Raw genomic sequence first — 21,287 nt, 5'->3', positions numbered from 1 at the left:
GACTCTTCCACAGAAGGAAAACAGAAAAGCCAACTAGGAGAGCCAGTGGAAACCACGAGGGCCACGCAGCAGCCCCCACAGGACAGCAGCCAGCAAAGTCCATGTGAGAGTGGGATCAGACACCCAGGGAGGGCGCCTAACAGACCATGACACAATCCCCCAAGAAGAGCAGGAAGCCCCACCACGCTGAGCCTTTCAATCTGGACTTGCCAGGCCCTCTCGAGACAAGCATTCACAAGAAAAGCCCGCGGCACTGGCCTGCGCAGGGTGGCTTCGTCCCCAGAGCCATGGGGACAGGAACCAGCCGCACTGGGAGATGCACGTGGAACTGGCCCCAGGAGGACACGGGCAGAGGCCTAGAGTCAGCCCAGGCTCATGCCTCCTGGAGGACACAGCTGCAGGTGCTGAAGCGTCCACATTCAGAGCAGGCTGCTCCTCTCTCAGTCAACACTGCATCTCGAGGCCCGTTCCTGGAAATGCCCGCAGGGGCAGCCTCACGGAGCCTAGAGCATGTCTGGGGCACCACGCTTCCTTCTGCAAACCAAGCAGCTTAACCAGCTCTGCCTTCCCCCTACAGTGTGCACCACCCTAAGCCTTGGTCTCCTCATCTGCAGAATGGGACAACAGCAGTACCTAGTTCAGGGAACGTGAGGGCCAACTGAGCTGCTACAGGGGTGGGGTGGGGGAGGCCCACAGTAAGCAGTGGGTGTTGGTTTTAGGACCCAGCCAGCAGGAGCCCACCTCCACATGACAGTCCTCAACTGAGGGGACCGACAGCCGACTTCTCCCTGGGGGACACTACTGACCAACACGTCCCCATGTCACTTGGCCTGACCGTCACCATCCTCTCGTCCAATTCTGCTGACAAAACTGACGAAACCGACCTCTCCCCTCCTCAGCTCTGACAGAAAGCAGGTGGCTGACCAAGAGGAAAGGCGCGAGAACAGCCAGGGCCTGGGACCAAGGCCCTGCAACAGCGACGCCTGACAACCTGGCAACTCTGGGCAGCAGGGCTGCGCTGGAGCTCAGAGGGCCCCGGGCTAGTGCTCCCTCCAGTTTACAAAGGGGGTGTGGGGGGAAGGCGGCGGGAGCCATGAGGGAAGATGGAAACTGGTGGGAGCAGCGGTGGTTACCTGAAGGCCATGAGGTGGCTAGGTTAATGTGAAGGTCGGGATTACAACCATTAACTGCCCAGGCTCTCAACAAATTGCCTGGGTAGGCTCTTGAATGACCCATTAACTAGGGACAAAATGACAAACATTACAAAGGAGGCCCCACCTCTTCAAATGTGTAACGGCTGGCCTAAGTGCAGAAGCCCAGGATCCTCAAACCGGACCCTGCGGGACAGCCACTTACTGGAGTAAAGGCCTAGGGCCTTTCCCCTAGAAACCAGCTCAGGACCCTCGCCTGAGAGAGGCCCCGCCCCACGACCATCCCCCATTCAGGATGTAGTGAAGCGGCCGTGGGGGGAACCCCATGGAAAGATGTTCAGAGCCGGGAAATCCTTGAAATAAACCTCTGGGTCCTGCACGTGTTTTTCAGTGTCCTTACTACCTAGGTTCATCAACCAGAAATTAAGAGCAAATGGCTGTTCTCAGCATTCTCACGTGTGTCACAGCCTACTCTGTGACATCACACTGTCTCCATGGCAACATGCTTGCATCACGGCCACTGCCCAATCATGCAGGCACAAACCAACCAGCCCACCCCTCACTTCAGCAAGATGGCCTACCCAATGCAGCTTTCCAGGTGCAAACGCGTGGAAGCGCAGGCATCCCTGAGGGCAAGTACAGCAACCTACACTGGACTGGCTATTCCGACACTAGTCTACCGTTATTTCTGCTAGGAGTATGACAGCTCTGTGGTCTGCACATACACACGCAGGATCTAAATCCTTCCCGAATTAGATTCACACTGAACAACCTCTTGGTGAGATGAGATCTGGAGTTTGCTTTCAGACAAGTAGGAGACAAGGTGACGCGGACAGAAAGCCCCGAAAGGTAGGTAACTCCTGGAACTAGGTGATGCGTACGCGGCAGCTTACTGTACTGTTTTCTCTCCTATGTCAGAAAATTTCTGGAGAACAAGCAGCTCCGGGTGGGCCAGCCTCTGCGCAATGAGAAGACATGGCACAGGGCAAGGCCCTCACGGCGTGAAGCTCCCTGCAGACAGTGAGAGCCCGGACCCGTGCCTCCACAACCCCCTCCAGCCTCACCTCTCTGCCAGCTTTTCCTCTACTGCACGCGGGCCTCGGAGCCCCAGGAGTGCCATCCCTGACCAGTGCAGCAGCGAGGCCGCTCGGGCTTCCCTCTGTCCTCTCCTTACAACGGGCAGCGAGCCTCTTACAGACAAGCAAAGGGAGGCCCAGAAGTGTGCCCAGAGGTCTCAACAGAAGAGACTCGACTGGAACCAAAGGCCCAGCCCTTAGCCTCTAGCCTAAAGACAATTAGAAATTACCTGGAAAAGAATTGCTGAACCAATAACCAACAAAACAACTCCCACGCTGAAATTTCTAATCAAATAGGAAAAACAGGCTGAATGAATGGATAGCAGATTAAAGGTCAGAGTGAGGTACTAAAATCTGCACCCATGGGGCCAGCATTGTGACGTAGATGGCAAAGCCACAGCCTGCAACAGCAGCATCCCAGATGGGCACCAGTCTGTGTCCCCAGCTGGTCCACTTCTGATCCAGCTCCCTGCTAATGTCCTGGGAAAACAGTGGAAGATGGCCCAAGTGCTTGGCCCCTGCCACCCGCATGGAGACCAGAAAAATCTCCTGGCTTTGGGCTGGCTCTTCCCAGGCCATTGCCTTGGGGAGTGAACCAGCAGACAGAAGACCTCTCTCTCTTCCTCTCTTTCAAATAAATAAATAAAGAGAAATCTTTTAGGAGCCGGTGCTGTGGTGCACCACGTTAAAGCCCTGGCCTGCAGCGCCAGCATCCCATATAGGCGCTGGTTCAAGTCCCTCCTGCTCCACTTCCGATCCAGCTCTCTTCTATGGCCTAGGAAAGCAGCAGAAGATGGCCCAAGTGCTAGGGGCCCTGTCCCACATGGGAGACCCAGAAGAAGCTCCTGACTTCTGGCTTGGGATCAGCTCAGCTCTGGCTATTGCAGTCATTTGGGGAGTGAACCAGCAGATGGAAGACCTTTCTCTCTCTCTCTGTGTCTACCTCTCTCTGTAACTCTGTCTCTCAAATAAAATAAACCTTAAAAAAAAAAAAAAACTTTCAAAATAAAAAGAAATAAAAACTGCACCTGCTTTCTCCACTGTAACGCAGATGCAGCACTGGAACCCCAAGATGGGGCTACGGGAGAGTTCCACAAAACGACACAATTTGAGAGCTGCGCACAAACCTGGCCCAGGCTCACTAAACACTTAGGAGGATAAACTATGCACCTGCAAAAGACAGGAGGCCAACACAGCCTCCAAGACTCAGTGAAGGGAAAGGGCCTTTCAAACACACTGACCAGGGCCCAGTTTGTGGAGCGGTTTTTCAGCTGCCACTTTAGCTGTCATTAGCACCCTCTATCAGAGCAACCAATTGGCATTCCAGCCATTCCGTTTCTGATCCACCTCCCTGCTAACGCACCTGGGAAGGCAGCAGAAGATGGCCCAAGTACTTGAGACCCTGCCACCCACGTGGGAAACCCAAATGGCTGACTCCTGGCTTTGGCCTGGCTCCAGCCCTGGCTGTTGCGGGTATCTGGGGAGTGAACTAGCGGATGGAAGATTTCTGTCTTGCTCTGTCACTTTCAGATGATAAATAAATCTTATTATGGGGCCAGCATTAAGCATTATGGCACAGCAGCAGGTTAAGGTGCTGCCTTCAATGCCAGCATCACATAAGGGTGCATGGTTTATGTCTTGGCTGCCCCACTTCTGGTCCAGCTCCCTGCTGAAGGCCTGGGAAAGCAGCAGCAGATGGCCCAAGTACTTGGGCAACTGCCACCCACATGGGAGACCTGGATGAAGCTCCTGGCTTCGGAGTGCTCCAGCAATGGCCATCACAGCCATCTGGGGAGTGAACCAGCAGATGAAAGATCTGTCTCTAACTCTGACTTTCCAAAATAAATAAATAAATCTTGAAAAAAAAAAAAAAAAACTGACCAAGGACATCTAGATAGTTTAGGGAATACGAGGTGCACAGAAAGACCTGGGGTATCCTAGCAAAAATTCAAATAGGATTCATCCATTATACACAAATCCAAAGGACAGAAATTCTCAAGTGCGCTCACAGGAAAAGACCACCACCTACTCCAACTGTCAAGCACTCATTTCTTTTTTTTTTTTTCTTTTTCTTGACAGGCAGAGTGGACAGAGCGAGAGACAGAGAGAAAGGTCTTCCTTTTCTGTTGGTTCACCCCCCAGTGGCCGCTGTGGCTGGCGCACCGCGCTGATCCAAAGCCAGGAGCCAGGTGCTTCTCCTGGTCTCCCATGCAGGTGCAGGGCCCAAGCACCTGGGCCATCCTCCACTGCACTCCCTGGCCACAGCAGAGAGCTGGCCTGGAAGAGGGGCAACCGGGACAGAATCCGGCGCCCCGACCGGGACTAGAACCCGGTGTGCCGGCGCCGCAGGCGGAGGATTAGCCTAGTGAGCCGCGGCGCCGGCCTCAAGCACACATTTCTGCAGAGCTCCCAAGAGGTGAAGCAAGCCCAAAGCAAAGCCTGCTGCTGGAGGAACCCCAGTGAGACACACAGACCCTCTGCGTTCACTCCCACAAGCTCTCAAAACTCAGGCGGAGCAAAGGGATTTCTGAGAGCCAAGTCCCCCTGGCAGAGGACGCTCTGGAACCTGCTTCTCAGCGCGGAGGGGTACCTCGGCCACCTTCTCCCGCCAGCAGGCCAGACTTCTAGTGACTTAGCTTGTAGACTCCGCCTTATTTTTCATGGTTAAAGGAACCAACTGGCTCCATTCAACATGAACTGAATGGAAATATTAATATTTTCCTCTAAAAGGAGACCCTGGGCCTAGCACTCTAGAGATTTCTTTTTCATCCACCACTAATGAATTTCCTGGGCAGAACCACAAGTATTCACATGTAACTGTTAACTCCCCAACACCCCCGAGGGGGAGGGGTGAGGGTGGGAGTGGAGGTATAGGAGGGTGAGGTCCTTACAGGCAGACAGGGGGCGGCTCACAGCTCCCCCCGAGGTGCCAAGGGCCCAGCTCAGGAATGCAGGGGCCTCAGTTTCAGCTAGCCACACTCTGGGTCAATGTCAATAACACCCAGGCAACTTGGGTAGTGAGGGGGTCTCTCCATCACAAACTCATTCTGTTTATCCAGGACTTCCTGGTTGGCCAGGGAGGGGCGTGACCCTCCCGGAGAAGCAGCTGCCTAAGTCACTTCAGTCACTGTCACTGCTCTCATGACCTTGACAGTGGCAGAGCCAACCTGGAACCCTGAGGAAACCCAAGCCCTGGCGTCTGTTAGGAAAATGACGAGGCCAGGAATCCAAGCCACCTGCAATGGACTCTACGCCAAGGACCCCAGCGTCTGGGTCCAGCTCCCTGGGGCTGGGCCACAGCAAGATTGTGTGAGCTGTGATCCACTCCTGCACTGGGCTCAAGGAGTCTCCAGCAGCTTCGGATGAATGAAAATCCCTTCCATGTAATGGTTCAGAAGTCCGGGCTTGGGCCTCTGCATCCACTGAAGAAGGGAATGCGGGGCGAGGGGGCCGTGCAGGCCGGGGCACACACACGCCCACCCTCTCCAGTGCAGCCATTCCTTGCCACTGCACGAGGAGTCACCACGAGGCTGCAGCCAGCGTAAGCACTGGTGCCGGGGCCAGCAGGCTTTCTGTTTAGGGCCAAAGAGTAAACCAAGCCTCACCGGCCCTCATTGTCTCAACTCGGCTGTCACAGCACAAAAGCAGCCCCTGATATAAAGCAGTGAGTTGGCTGTGTGCCAACAACCTACCTACAAAAGCAAGCCTGGGGGGCTGCTACGGCCCCACGGCCAGTCTGCCAACTCCTATCCTACCCACAGCAGCTTTCAAACTTTCTGACCTCCACCCCATCTCTTCCACAGTTCTCCCAGACGCAAGTTTCTCTGAGCTACGTTTAACAGTAACCGCTATTTCTATCCAATTCCATTGCTTTGTTTTCCCAATGTGGGAGACAGATCAGTAAATGGACTTCATATCCCAATGGCTGCAGCCAGCAGTTTGGAAAACATTACACCAGACTGAGGATAGCACAACACGGACAGAAATGAGGCCTGGAACAGGCTGCTGGCTTCCACCACCGCTTCCAGCACATACCAGCTCTGGGACCCAGGACAACTGAACCCAGCCTAGTAAGGTGGAGGTCAGGTAAGAAGACCCAGACACGTCATCTCTGACCCTCACTGACAGCACACAAGCAGCACTGCCACCATTCCCAACGACAAAGGAGGCTGACCTAGAAGCCGGGTAACTCAGGAGGCTCATCACTCTGCCCATCACTCTCTACCAGCAGAGGGCCACACGGGGCGGAGGGACACAGCAGCACCCCGGGTTATTGCACGCTATGGCTCTGGGACAAGAGAACCAGGTGCTTGGCCAGCTGCTGCATCGGGGTCTCCTGACAGGCCTGCCTGTGGTCTGGCCACAGACTGGAACCTCACCATTCCGCTTTAAGGCGTCGACTTTGCAGGTGGGGATTAATGAGTTGGAAGCAGCAGCAGCAGCAGCAGCAACCCTTCATCCAGGCCAGAAACTGCAGAAGGCAGCTCCAGCACAGGCCCACTGTTTAATTCTCAGGAGAGAAGGTTCTCTGCACACACTGAGACATTCTGCTCAGGCTAAGCACGGGACAAGCCTGCTTGCTGAGTGAGCAAAACCGTACCTGCCCCTGCCAGATCACAAGGCTGCGACCCATCCCAGGCCGGGGCAGAGGCTGCTCAGGAGACCTTGCTCTCCGAGACGCTGGGAGGGTCAAGGACTGGCCTCAGGTGATGTGACTAGTTAGCAGTTCTCGGGAGGCCTAGCAAGGCTGTGGCAATGACTCAGATTCTAATTGCAAAACACGCGCACAGGAAGCTAGTCAGCCCCGCTCAGGACAGAGGACTGTTTCAGCATCCGTAACAAGGGCGTGGAGCAGGCAAGCAGTGCCTTCAGATGGCTTCACTCAGCGTCAGCCCCCGCGGCTCCTCCATTCAGCACACTGACCAGGACCCCAGGCGGTGAAAGACGAACCAACTGCTTTCACACAGGCACCGTTCTTACTCTGTTGACATGCCACACTGCAGAAGTTCTATTTAGAATTTTTCCCTAGCAGGGAAAGCAGGAAGATTCACTGAATGCCAGGCATTGTGTGGGTGTCCCGAGTGCACCCATGTGACCACAACGACCCTGAGGAATGGGCCATTATCTCCAACGCCCACTGCACTGCCGGGGAGGGGCCGGGCTTATCTGGCTCCAAAGCCCACTCTCTCCCTTCACATCCTGTTGCCACCTCCACGGTTCACAAAGATGTTACAGCCTGCCTGACAAACAGGGTGCTGAGTCACCAACTCACACACATGCAGAATGGCAGAAAACACAAGATCCTCTCTCCGGAACAATTTGTCCAGAAGCAAACTTAGGCTCTGAGCAAATACCCTGTGTACTGCTAAAAAAATAAATTCCAATAACAGGACGTGGCCATGTCTTCATTCCTGCCACCAACAGGTCAAGAGCCACCCCAGTGGGTGTTTTGCCAGGAAACTGCCCACCTCACCTCTACATTTTACGAAATCAACGCGTTAACGCCTTGCAGAATATCTTTCAGGCTGCATCTACGTTAACTACCAAGAGCGAGAGAGCACGCCTCGAAGACTGGGCCGAGAGACACAGAGAGTCAATCTACAAAGCGAGGCCCCCCAACCCATCGTACTATCTCCTCTCACCTTGGCGCATCCAAACAAATACTACCAGCCACGGGGACAAAACAGCAGCTTTTCCATCCCTTCTCTTAGGTTTTAATTACAAAACTGGCCTCAAATCACTTATTCAGGCAGCATTCCGTCTACCGAAGGGCAACCTACTCCTACATCCGCATGCTTAATACCAACTGGGGGCAGGCATTCGGCACAGCAGTCAAGATGCTACAAGGGGCATCCACAAGCCACTTGTGAGTACTCCCTGCTAACGTAGGCCCCTGGGAGGCAGCAGGTGATGCCTTGGGTCCCTGACACCCACGTGCGAGACCCAGATTGAGTTCCCAGCTCCCGGCCTTGGCTGGCTCAAAGCAAGGTCTGTTCCACGTCCCTCAAATAAAAATGTTTAACAGCAAGTAAATATCAACTGGCAGAAGTCTCTGCAATCATCCCTTTTTCTCCTATTGTCTGTTCACCATCTGCTGAGCTCCCTTGCTCTGTCACTCAACCTCCCAACGCGGGTCAGAACCACTTGCTCTCGCAGAAGACACCATCCACAGGGACCAAAATTAGGTTCTCGGGAATATGGTTTGACTTAAAGCTACCCACAGAGACTGGAAAATAGTTTCATTAGCGATTATGGCCACAGAGGTATTTACTGTAACTGGATCTGGCCTCCAGGAGATGTTTCCAGGGACTCAACAGCCCCAGAAACCTAACAAGAGGGAACAACTGAAGTAACCCTGAGATGGCCCCTTCCCCCACCAGGGGAGAGATCTGAGAGCAGGAAACAGGCAGAGGCGTTACCAAGTCACTAACCAGACGCAACCCATCGTCCACCTTCACTTCTTACACATCCATCTCCAGCCCGCCAGGCAGCAAGCAGCCACCAAAGGTTCTGCTTCCACAGGCGCAAAACCCTTTTCCCCGGGCACCCGCCTTCCTGACTGAGGAAAAACCACAGTAGTGGCTACCCGAGACAACCAGCTCTACCTAAAGAAAATTCTGGTTTGTCGAGAACCAAAAACGAACAGCCTCAGAGCAGACAGAAACGCTACAGGGAAACAGGACAGGCTGAGGATTCACAAGCCCCTGCGGGGAGGCACATGTGAGGAGAGGAGAAGAGAAAGGGATTTTAGGACTAGAATACCCATATTTTCGCGGTCACATTGATGTTTCTATTGGGAGACTTTGATTTGGTTTCAAATCAAACCTCTCAGAGAAAACAAAAATTTGAAAAAGTTACAAGTGTATAAGATCTGCTGTTAAATCAGGCATTCTGATGGCACCCTTTTCTTGTCTTGTTGGTTTTTTTTTTTGCAACATCCATTAATTTGGTTTTTAATACCAGTACATCAGTTTGGAGGGAAAAAAAAAAAAAAAAGCAGTACTGTGACATTCCAAAAACCAAGACTACCAAAATGCAGTTGACTTAATTACTTGGGCTTCTTGGACTTGATGGATGAGATTCCTTTGAGAACAAAAAACAATAAACCTTTGTGTGGACACATCTGAGAGCTTTTTTTTTTTTTTTTTTATGTTTGGGCAAACATTTTCAAATTCAGTGAATGACTGCTAAAATTTTTCACTTACAAAAGATAATCCACTTCCTTACCACTTCATTTTTAAAGCACATTTTCAAATGAGCATCTTACTACAACTCCGGAGCTGTTAAAACTCGGGCCACCAGCTAACCTCCAATTTCTGCTCTTAGCTCCTGGGGAAGGCAGCTTACAAAGCCTGGGGGACTTCAAACGTTTCCGGCTGACACAGCGCACTGGACAGTGTGTTCGGTTGGTGCTTCAACATTTTTTTGGCAGGATATTGTAGTTTGCAGACTTCTTCCTTCCCAAACTGATGTTACACACCTAAGATCACCATTTCAGGGCAGTCAAGTTGTGAACACATTAAAAGGAAGAACAGAAAACAAGTGGCCTGGTCTGCCGTGTTTCCTCATCTGAACGTGAACTGAGAGCTCGCGGGGTCTTTTGCAAGGCTGGAGGGCCGTGTGTTAGAAATGTGTCAGGGGCCAAAAGGGGGCAAGAGGGAAGGAGGAACTTCAACGTGTTTTGTCTTTTACCGGAGAAACTTATGCTTGTAAAACACATCAGAAGTACGGTGTTTGGTTCTGCAAGTCATTTCTGGTGCTGCTTTTTCCTTGTACATGTGGGCTGGGGGCACGGGAGGTGTTCTCTCCATGACCAAGAGTGTAACACGTTTGCGTCAACTTTTCACATCAGGCATGTGCTTTCCGACAAAGGAGCGGTGGAGGCAGGCTGACGGGGCTTGACACAGTTTACAGACTTGGTGCTTAAACAGTAGTTTACAAATGACCTGCTCAATTTAAACGTCCATCACCATAAGATACTGGAGTAAAATGAGGAAACTGGATCTACTTGAACCAATTTTTTTTTGGGGGGGGGAGTGTCAAGGGGGGAGTGGAGGCATTAACTTGAATGCAACTACCATAAACCACATTCAGGAAGCCTGTCTCCTGCGCATGGACTTGAAGCATCCACTTTCTTCAAACATCAAGGCTGGAGACAGGCAATGGACTGAAGTGGAATGAGGGCTGCCGGGGAGAGGAAACGCTATGGGCCTTTTACACTGTTTTTGTCATGTTACAGTATCACACTTTTTTTTTTTTGAGAAAACTGTGTACATTAAATTTTAAAAATTAAACATTGAAAGGATGTGCAAGTCTAAAAGGGTTCAACGGGTTAGAATCCTGATTCGAACATATAAATTCACTCTCAAGCATCACTTTGGTCTAAAGGCGAGGAGGAAGGCAGGCAGGAAAGGGACAATAAGAGGGAGATAATTGAATTACTCAATAAAAGAGGCTACTTACCATCCCAACCCATTGTAAGACATACACTTCTGACATAAGAGAACTCCTTAGAGGTCGAATAAAGCGTGTAAGCACCTTTGAGTGCTGCACCTGCCCCCGGAGAGGGGGCCCGGCAGCCCAGCGAGGGCTTAGCGAACAGACCTTTGCTAATCTGTGTATTTCCTTGACCTGGAGTCGGGCTGCGATGGGCTGCGGTTCCCAGGACGATACATTTAATTAGAACAAAACAGAAAAAAAATATACATTTTTTAAAAGCTCACCAAACTGCTGCACTTGTGTCTCTGAATGTGGGTGGCATTTCTTTTAAAAGGCAAAGTGTGGTCTGTGAAGGAGAAAGGGAAAAGGGGAGGTGGGAGAGGAGGGGAGGGGAGGGGAGGGGAGACAGGGCAGCCCTGGCGGAGACCCCGGGCCGGGGGAGGAGGGTCCTGCGCGGCTCCCGGGCCCGGGCTGCGACCCGGCAGCCATCTGTCCGGCGCCTTCTCTCCCCTCGCCACCCCCGCGCCTCCAAGACTCGCTTTCCTGCCGACTGGAACCCACCTTCCCTTCTCAATCCCACTCTCCCGCCAGGAAAACGTGGGCGAAGCCCGCACCCCAACTCCGCCTGCTGCAGCGCGGGGCCCGGGGCCCGGCCGCGCCCGAGCCGCGCGGGGCGGGCTGCACTCTCCCCGCCAGGGCAGGGCGCCGGCGGGGCCCATTTCGCACTTACTACAGGGCGAGGGGGGCGCTCCTGTGCCTCCCCGGAAGGGCCGGCGCCCTGCTCTACTCCGAGACGAGGAAAGCAAGGCTCACCCCCAAAAAAGGCTGAGGACCCTCCCCCGCTTTACCTACTCACGGGAACCAAGGGGAACCCTTCCCTCGAAAGGAAAAACACGGGGCGGGGGGCTTATCCCAGGAGGCAGTGGCTCTCCACCAAAAAGGCTGAAAATGTACCCCCCAGGCCTGCCCTCTAGGGAGCAGAAAGCACCCCCGCCGAAAAAAAAAACTGAAGAGCCCCCACCCCACGGACCCCCCTCAGTAGGAGGATGGAGAGGAGGGAACAAGCCCCCCCAAAAAACACAGTGTGCCTCCTACAGGGCTGGGCACCTATGCTGGTAGTGCAGGGCAAACCTCCCCCAGGAGAAAGGATACTGCCGGGGACTGGGAGGCCCCCCAACTCCAAGCCCCTGAGAGCGAGGCTGTGGCTCTAGAGCCCCCCAAAAAGGGCCCGGGAGCCCCTCCCCCATCCCCAAAGCCGGGCGCCGGCCAGGCGGGCCCGTGGCCGCTAGCTCCGGGCGCAGGAGCAGCCAGGACCCCCGTGGGCCTCCGCAGCCCCCTCCCCCGGCGCCCCCTCCCCAGGGCGGGCGGGCGGGCGGGCGGGCGCGGGGGGTCCGGGGGCGCCTCCTCACCTTCCCCTCAGCATGGCGCCCAAAAAAGACAGAGCGAGAGCGAGGGAGAGCGGGCGAGCGCCGCGAGGGGGGGGAAACGCATGAGGCCGGGAGAGAAAGCAAGCGAGAAAGAGCGAGCAAGCGAGCGAGCGAGAGACACCCACCGACCCCGCCCTTCCTCCTCCTCCTCCTCCTCCTCCTCCTCCGTGGCCCGACCCAACATGGCGGCCGCCCCCCTTCCTCCTCCTCCTCCTCTTCCTCCCCCCGGGGACGCTGCCCCGGCTCGGCCGGGGGCCTGACCTGTCGTCAGGGAGCGGGAGGCGGTGGTGGAGGAGGTGCGGGGTGGCCGGGCGGGCGTCGGGGGAACACGGAGGAGGCGAAGAGGTTGATGGCGGCGGCGGCGATGGCGGCGGCGGCGACTCTGATGGCGGCGGCGGGGGGGTCCCGGGCGCGGCCTCCATAGTTCCTTTTGGGGGGGAGGGGACGTTAATGCACGAAAAAGGACTGCTTGGGCGTGGCGGGAGGGACACACTTCAGCTCTGAGGGCTTCTAATGAGGGTTGGATATATATTTTTTTCGGTTTCGGAATCACCTCTGCGCCGACCTCCGCGTAGGCCGCGCGGCCTAGGCCTCGGCGGGCCGCTCGCCGCCTGCTTTCTCCGCAGCCTTGCCCCTGCGGTCACTCGCTCACGGGCGCGGGGCCCTCATCGGGGCGAGAGCCCCCCACACGCACACACACACGCCCGCGGGCGGGAAACCCGGGGAACACGGACACTGGTGGGTGGTTGGGTGTGATTAGCCCGGGCCGCGCGCAATGGAGCAAGCGAGGGGGAAGGGGAGGAGAGGAGAGCGAGAGCGTTTTTTAAAAAAAAAAGGGGGGGGGATTTTAGGGAGAGAGGGAACGGGCCGTGAAGACGGGCCGACTGTCTGCCCACCCCAGGTGCCCCGGCTGCCCGGCCCCCGCCGCAGTCAAGAATTCACACAAAATGGCGGCTCGGCCCGGACCAGCTCAGAGGCTGAGGAAGGGCGAGGTGGGTGGGGGAACCGGGAGGCGGAGGCGGTGTCACGTGGAGCAGAGGGGCAGAGACCGCCCGAAGGCCCGCGGAAAGAGCCGAAGGGAGACGGAAAAAGCCGAAGAGAGCTGAGCGGGCGACGGGAGGCGGTGGGGCGAGCCGGGACTAGCCGAAGGTGGTGGTCTGGGCTGCGGAGGAACGCGAAGCCGAGGGGCGCTGGAGAGAGCCGAAGGGGACGACGGGGGTGAAGCTAAAGGCAGGGGAGCCCGGGGGGAGTCGGAAACAGCCGAAGAGGAGCTGAGGTGTTCCGGAAAGAGCCGAAGGCGGCGTCGGTGGGGGTGAGTGCCGGGAGCCGGAAACAGCCGAAAGAGGCCGAGCTGGGTGATGGGAATGAAGAAAATGAGCTAAACCGGCGTGGCTGGAGAAGCGGCGATTAATTAGGACAGTAGACGACCGTGAGGAATTGGCCCGAGAGCAAGCGGGAAAACTGACAATCGCCAGCTTGACGAAAGGCAGGAAGAACCCAAAGGTTTAAGTGGGGCGGGGGGGGGGGGGGAATGGGAGGGAGAAAAAAAATAACCGAAAGCTGGAGCCCGGGTCCGGGAGTCGGAGGTTTCCGAAGAACAGGGGCTGGAGCAGCGCAGAGCCGTCCCGGAGATGACATCACTAGCTACCTCGGCTGATGACGTCATCGGTGGCCAGGGGCGGGGCCTGGCGGCGCCTTCTGGGGAGTTGAAGAATGCGAGGCGTGGCGCCCTGAACCCGCGGTCTGGGTTTCTTCGGGCCTTCGCGATCCTGCACTGGGGCAAGCTGCTGTTCTCGTTTTCTGGATGCAGACGGAAGCCGGGTGTCGAGTCCCCGCCGGGATGCCTTTGCTGGCTGGAGAACTGCTCGGTGCGCGTGCACCCAGGGGTGTCCGTGCAGCGCTGGCCCCGGTGATGGGGGCTTGTCTCCCCGGGCACAGAAATTGGGGGCTAAGGAATACAAGTGGGGAGGGGGGCAGAGAGAAGACTCGGGAACAGCTTCTTTCCGAGCCTGAGAAGGCAGAGGCCAGTCGGATTCCAGGAACAGTAAGAAAACCCACGGGGCAAGAAGGCTAAGCCTGCAGACAAGCCCGAACGACCTTGCATCTTGGTCCTATCAAAGACAACAACAGAAAGTTCCAGACCTTACCTAGAATGCAGCCGGCTAGGGCTGTAATTTACAAGCTTCTTCGGGGTAAAAAAAAAAAAAAAAAAAGAGCATTCTTGATTTTAAAAAATTTCAAATAAAATGCTTCCATGGCGGGGGGGGGGGGGGGGGCGCCCAGCTGACAGCCCACTGTCGGTGGAAACTCCTGACTTTCCATTCTTTCTGCATCCAGTCTAACCCAGTGACACTTAATGATTCTCTTCTAATGGGCCTACTTCCTCGAAGGCAAGGTTGTAATAAATGTTTTCACATACAATTAAGTTACCCAGAGAAGTTTAACACACCAAGAACTAGTAGTGCTTGGTTATGGGACCAGAAATGTATACTACAGCCTCACCAGTTTGTTTGTTTGTTTATTTTTTATTGGACAGGTAGAGTTATAGACAGTGAGAGAGACAGAGAGAAAGGTCTTCCCTCCAGTGGTTCACTCCCAAATGGCCGCTATAGCCAGCGCTGCGCCAATCCAAAGCCAGGAGCCAGGTGCTTCTTCCTGGTCTCCCATGCGGGTGCAGGGGCCCAGGCACTTGGGCCATCCTCCTGCCCTCCCGGGCCAGAGCAGAGAGCTGGACTGGAAGAGGAGCAACTGGGACTAGAACCTGGCGCCCATATGGGATGCTGGCACCGCAGGCGGAAGATTAATCAAGAGAGCCACGGGGCTGGCCCAGCAATCCCCATTTTAAAAATGACAAAGCTGCCTTTCTTCCCTACTTACCTTGATTTTCAGAACTTACATAACAGGGATCTTGGAAGAGTTGATTGGAAAATGCATGTGATAGAAAAACTGAATGCATTGCATTTTTTTTTTTTTTTTGCAACAAAATAAGCACACACACCTTCTCTTTTGGCCCCACCCCAGTTTTTAAGGTTTATTCGAGGCCAGCACTGTGGCATACCAGGTAAAGCCACCACCTGCAGTGCCGGCATCCTATATGGGCTCTGGTTCCCACTTCCGATCCAGCTCTCTGCTAATGCACCTGGGAAAGCAGCAGACGATGGCCCAAGTGCTTGGCTCCCTGCACCCACATGGGAGATCCAGAAGAAGCTCTGCCCTCCTAGCTTCAGCCTGACCCAGCTCCAGCCATTATGGACCTTTAGGGGGTGAGCTAGCAGATGGACGACCTCTCTCTCCTCCTCTCTCTTTAATTTTGCCTTTCAAATAAATAAAAAATAAATCTTAAAAAAAAAAAAAAGAAACAAGAGAAAAGGATTAAGCTGCTGCATGCAACATGGTATCCCTGTGTGCAAGGGACTCATGTAATTTTTTTTCTTAAGGATTTATTTATTGGCTGGCGCCTTGGCTCATTAGGCTAATCCTCCGCCTTGCGGCGCTGGCACACCGGGTTCTAGTCCCGGTCGGGGCGCTGGATTCTGTCCCGGTTGCCCCTCTTCCAGGCCAGCTCTCTGCTGTGGCCAGGGAGTGCAGTGGAGGATGGCCCAAGTCCTTGGGTCCTGCACCCCATGGGAGACCAGGAGAAGCACCTGGCTCCTGCCATCGGATCAGCGCAGTGCACCGGCCGCAGCGGCCATTGGAGGGTGAACCAACGGCAAAAGAAGACCTTTCTGTCTCTCTCTCTCTCTCACTGTCCACTCTGTCAAAAAAAAAAAAAAAGGATTTATTTATTTATTTGAGAGAGTTACAGACAGTGAGAGGTAGACAGAGAGAGAGAGGTCTTCCACTTGCTGGTTCACTCCCCAGTTGGCTGGCTGCAACAGCCAGAGCTGCGCCGGCCGATCTGAAGCCAGGAGCCATGAGCTTCTTCCAGGTCTCCCACACGGGTGCAGGGGCCCAAGGACCTGGGCCATCTACTGCCTTTCCAGGCTGTAGCAGAGAGCTGGATCGGAAGTGGAGCAGCGGGGACTCAAAGCTGCGCCACTATGGGATGCTGGGGCTCCAGGCCAGGGCGTTAACCCCCTGTGCCACAGCAATCTGTAAAACAAACAAAAGAAGGATGGGCTTTCTGCACTGTAGATAAACCGGCCACAACCTCTGCAGTCGCTCAGGGAAGAAATGGAGGAGACCACGGACCAAAGAGAAGCATTTCTTTGTGTTGGGCCCTGCTGACTGCCTAACCTAGTTGCTATTTCCCTTTTTCCCTTGCTAATCCAAGCCTGGATTTACCCGGGAGCTGAGAGGTAATCCTGTCCCTGCTGGGAAATGGAATTAGTCCTCTCCCGGGTTCTCAAGAGGATGATGTCGCCCCCCAGAGGACATTTTGGAAATTATTGACAGACGTTAATGAGAGAAGTCAATTGACTCTCTCCAGAGGATGTTAATGCTTTTTTGGTTGTCACAATGGTGGGGGTTTGTCTGTGGAACTAGGAGACAGGGAGCAGGGAACGCTAAGGAGGCCCTGAAATATAAGATTAATAATAGGGCTGCTGCTGTGGCGCAGTGAATTAAAACTTTGACTTGCAGTGCCAGCATCACATATGGGTGCTGTTTTGAGTCCCAGCTGCTCCACTTCTGATCCAGTTCCCTGCTAATGTGCCCAGGAAAGCAGCAGAGGATGGCCCAAGTGGTTGGGCCCCTGCACCCATGCTGGAGATCCGGATGAAGCTCCTGGCTCCTGGCTTCAGCCTGGCCCAGTCCCGGTTGTTGTGGCGATTTGGGGAGTGAACCAGTGGATGGAAGAGCTCTCTTCCTGTCTCTACCTCTCTCTGTAACTCTGCCTTTCAAATAAATTAACACTTAAAAATCAATTTTAAAATATATGTAACACTAATAATGAAGGCTCACATCATAAACTCCTTAAGACAAGACTGGAGCCAGCACTGTGGCACAGCAGGTTAAGCTGCCACTGGCAACACCAGCTTCCCATACTGGAGCTCTGGTTCAAGTCTTGGCTGCTCCATCCCAATCAAAAAAGCTTCCTGCTACTGTTCTGGAAGGCAGCAGATGATGGCCCAAGGGTTTGGACTCCTGTCACCCACTTGGGAGATCTGCATCAAGATCCCAGCTGTAGGCTTTGGCCTGGCCCAGACCTAGCTACTGAGGATATCAGGGGAGGAGGAAACAAACATAGATCTTTCTCCTTCTGTCTCTCTCCCCCCACCCCATACACTTTGAAAAAATACATAAAATGGCTAACTTTAGGGGCCATCACCTGGCCTGGCTATTAAGATGCCCACATCATTTTTTTTTTTTTTTTTTTTTGACAGGCAGAGTGGACAGTGAGAGAGAGAGACAGAGAGAAAGGTCTTCCTTTGCCGTTGGTTCACCCTCCAGTGGCCGCCGCGGCTGGTGCGCTGCGCTGATCCGAAGCCAGGAGCCAGGTGCTTCTCCTGGTCTCCCATGGGGTGCAGGGCCCAAGGACTTGGGCCATCCTCCACTGCACTCCCGGGCCACAGCAGAGAGCTGGCCTGGAAGAGGGGCAACCGGGACAGAATCCGGCGCCCCGACCGGGACTAGAACCCGGGATGCCAGTGCCTCAGGCAGAGGATTAGCCTCGTGAGCTGTGGTGCCGGCCTCAAATAAATAAATATCTTTAAAAAAAAAAAAAAAGGAAAGAAATTAATTCACGTGCTTCTACACATGAATTCATACATGGATGAACCTAGTGGACATTAGGCTAAGTGAAAGAAGCCAAGTATTAAAAGACAAATACTATCTGAAGTCACTTAGGTGATGTATGTGGAATAATCAAACCCACAAACGTAGAAGTTGGAATGGTGGGCAACCGGGGCAGAATCCGGCGCCCCAACCGGAAATAGAACCTGGTGTGCTGGCGCTGCAGCCGGAGGATTAGCCTAGTGAGCCGCGGCACCGGCCTACTATCAAAAGCTTTTTAAAACCAAAGTATTACCCCCAAAATATCAGAAAAGCAAGTGATGTGTTTCTGTGGAAGGCTGGCAGGGTTTAAAATCCCACCTCTAGACCATCACTACTTAGCACCGCGCTGATCCGAAGGCAGGAGCCAGGTGCTTCTGGTCTCCCATGGGGTGCAGGACCCAAGGACCTGGGCCATCCTCCACTGCACTCCCTGGCCACAGCAGAGAGCTGGCCTGGAAGAGGGGCAACCGGGGCAGAATCCGGCGCCCCTACTGGGACTAGAACCCGGGGGCAGAGGATTAGCCTATTGAGCCGCAGCGCCGGCCAGTGTCTGGTTCTATACCAGGTCCCTGACCCCATCCTGCTAATGCAGATCCCGGGAGGCAGCAGGGACGGTCATGTGATTGGGCTCTTGCCACCACGTGTGAGACCCAGATTGAGTTTCCAGCCCCTGGCTTTGGCCCAGCCCAGTCTTAGCGGTTGTGGGCTTTTTTTTTTTTTTGTAAGATTTATTTGAAAGGCAGAGTTACAGAGAGAGAGAGAGAGAGAGAGAGAGAGAGAGAGAGAGAGAGAGAGAGATCCTCCATACACTGGTTCACTCTCCAAATGTCTACAATCGCACTCATAGGGGATGCCAGCATCATAGTAAGTTGACCCTCTGTGCCTCAACACCAGCTCCTCAAATAAATTAATTTGTATGAAAGAATAACTAATTTTAGGTCATTTGGGTATCACTTTAATTTTAAAAAGCCTCAGAAGAGAGGTATACCTCAAAATCTAAGAATATACCGCTACATTTCATTTCCCCATAAGCCAGAGAGAAGGATAAGGGAGGAAAGGAAAGGGGGGGGGCACTTTGGGCTTTTAGGAGCCAAGAAGTATAGGAAAAACAAATTTCACAGCTATTAGCTTTGTCTTCAGGGCTCTTTCTCACAAAGCGATCTTTTATTTTAAGATTTATTTTTAAATTTATTTGAAAGAGTTACAGAGAGGAGGAAGAGAGACAGAGGGGGAGAGAGAGAGAGAGAGAGAGAGTGAGCTTCCATTCACTAGTTCACTCCCCAGATGCCTGCAGTGTAGTTATGTCTCTCTACACATATACACCCATACTTCTACAATTGTTTCTGTATTTTAAAATATGCGTTGGTGTAAGCATTTGGCCTAGGACATCCAGAACCCACATGGGAGAACCCGCTTTCTTTAAAAAAATTTTATTTTCATTTATTTGAGTTACAGAGAGGTAGAGACACAGAGAGAGAAGTGCTCCCTCCGCTGGTTTACGTGCCGAATGGCTGCAGCGGCAGGAGCTGAGCTGATCTGAAGCCAGAAGCCAGGAGCTTCTTCCAGGTCTCCCACGTGGGTGCAGGGGCCCAAGGACTTGGGCCACCTTCTACTGCTTTCCCAGGCCATCCATAGCAGAAAGCTGGATCAGAAGAGGAGCAGCTGGGACCCGAACCCAGGAACTCCAAGAACCCATTCAAGTCTCCCAGATGGATGAGCCCAAGAGCATCTTCCACTGCTCTCCCAGGCACATTAGCAGGAAGCTGGATCAGAAGTGGAACAGCCAGGATTCCAACTGGTGCTCACATGGGATGCCAGCATTGCAGGTGGCGGCTTACTCCACTGTGCCACAATGCTGGCCTCTATTGTTTTTTAATCTCATAGCCGAAAGCCAAGCACATATTTTAGTTTTGTTTATTTATTCATTTATTTTATGTTAGTTATATGAGAGGCAAAATAGCTGATAGGTAGGTAGGTAGGTACGCAGCTAGCTCTTGTCTGCTGGTTCACTCCCCAAATGCCCCTGATGGTCAAGACTGGGTCAGGCAGAAGCCAGGAGCCGAGAGAGAACTCAATCTAGTTACCCAGTGGGTGGTAGGAGCCCAATCACTTGAGTTGTAACTGCTTCCAGGGTCTGTGAGTCAGGAGCTGGAGCTGGGGAATCCGACTCAAGCACTCCAACGGGGGATGCGGTGTCTGAACCACCAGGCTAAATGTCCCTTGACTGCATTTTAGAATCCTCTGGGGCCATTTTGTGAAAATCCCAGTGTCTCAGCTCCTCCCCAGACCAATTAATCAGTCTCTGCAGGAGGGGCCTGGGGCAAGGTCCCTGGGGGTTGCTAATATGCAGGTAGGAGGCGGAATGGTGAGCAGTCGCCTGGGTGGAGATAATTACCTAGGTAATCCCCAAACCCAGGGGCTGAACTCTGAATTGGTGCTCTTACAGTCTTCTCTTGAGTGGAGTGAGGGGATTAAACAACAACCCACCCATTGCTGTATTTGCAAAATAACTGAAAACAGGGTTGCAAAGATATTTCTACACCCATGTTCATGGCAGTATTGTTCACAATACTCCGAAGGTGGATGCAACCCATAAGTGAATGAACGGACAAAAACAAACAAAAAACGTCGTATACACTTGTGATGGGAAATTATTCAGCCCCGTTTGTCTGAGCTGCTCACCCTGACCCAGCCCTCTGCGGATACACAGGAAGGCAGTGGGGTATGGCCTAAGTCCTTGGGCTCTTGTTGTACACGTGCAAGTCCCAGGTGAGTTCCTGGCTCCTGGCTTTAGTCTGGCCCAGCGCTGGCCATTGTGGTTATTTGGGGAGCAAACCAGCAGATGGAAGATAAATCTCTATTTTTTTTTTAAGATTGATTGATTGATTGATTTGAAAGGCAGAGGCAAAGAGAGAGAGAGAGAGAGAGGTCTTCCATTTGCTTGTTCACTCCTAAATGGCCACAACAGCTAGAGCTGAGCCCATCTGAAGCCAGGAGCCAGGAGCTTCTTCCCGGTCGCCCACGTGGGTGTGGGGGTGCAAGGACTCGGGCCATCTTCCACTGCTTTCCCAGGCCACAGCAGAGAGCTGGATCGGAAGTAAAGCAGCTTGGTCTTAAACCAGCGCCCATGTGGGATGCTGGCACTGCAGGTGGCAGCTTTACCTGCTATGCCACAGCGCCAGCCCAGGTGAATCTCTTTTTCTCTGTCTCTCCTTCTGTCTCTGCCACTTTGCTTTTCAAATAAATCATTTTCTTAAGAAAGGAAGGAAATTGAGCTAGTGCTGTGGCATAGTGGGTAAAGCCATCATGTGCAGTGCCGGCATCCCATACGGGTGCCGGTTCAAGTCCCGGCTGCTCCACTTCCGATCCAGCTCTCTGCTATGACCTGGGAAGGCAGTACAAGATGGCCCAAGTGCTTGGGCCCCTGCACACACCTGGGAGGCCTGGAGGAAGTTCCTGTCTCCTAGCTTTGGATCAGT

The 21,287-nt window shown here is 53.7% G+C and overlaps 1 protein-coding gene and 1 long non-coding RNA gene across 2 annotated transcripts in view; one reads left to right on the top strand and one right to left on the bottom strand.

Moving 5' to 3' along the window:
• Positions 1 to 16,706, bottom strand: part of ZC3H4 (zinc finger CCCH-type containing 4) — a 42,567-nt gene extending 25,861 nt beyond the window's left edge. The window contains exons 1-2 of the mRNA XM_070062052.1: positions 13,648 to 16,706; positions 12,355 to 12,520 (exon numbers count right to left, since the gene is read on the bottom strand). Coding sequence (XP_069918153.1) covers positions 12,355 to 12,520; positions 13,648 to 13,759 — 278 coding nt within the window. The 5' untranslated portion in view covers positions 13,760 to 16,706. The remainder of the gene's footprint in view (positions 1 to 12,354; positions 12,521 to 13,647) is intronic.
• Positions 1,848 to 9,347, top strand: LOC138846423 (uncharacterized). The gene is made up of 2 exons (XR_011383903.1): positions 1,848 to 1,974; positions 2,070 to 9,347. It is a non-coding gene; the product is annotated as an uncharacterized lncRNA (long non-coding RNA).
• Positions 16,707 to 21,287: the final 4,581 nt, after the last annotated feature.

This window comes from Oryctolagus cuniculus, chromosome 18, assembly GCF_964237555.1.
Source record: "Oryctolagus cuniculus chromosome 18, mOryCun1.1, whole genome shotgun sequence".
In the NCBI taxonomy this organism is placed as follows: Eukaryota; Metazoa; Chordata; class Mammalia; order Lagomorpha; family Leporidae; genus Oryctolagus; species Oryctolagus cuniculus.
The sequence above is the reverse complement of the archived record's forward strand: the minus strand, read 5'-3'. Positions and strand labels throughout refer to the sequence as shown.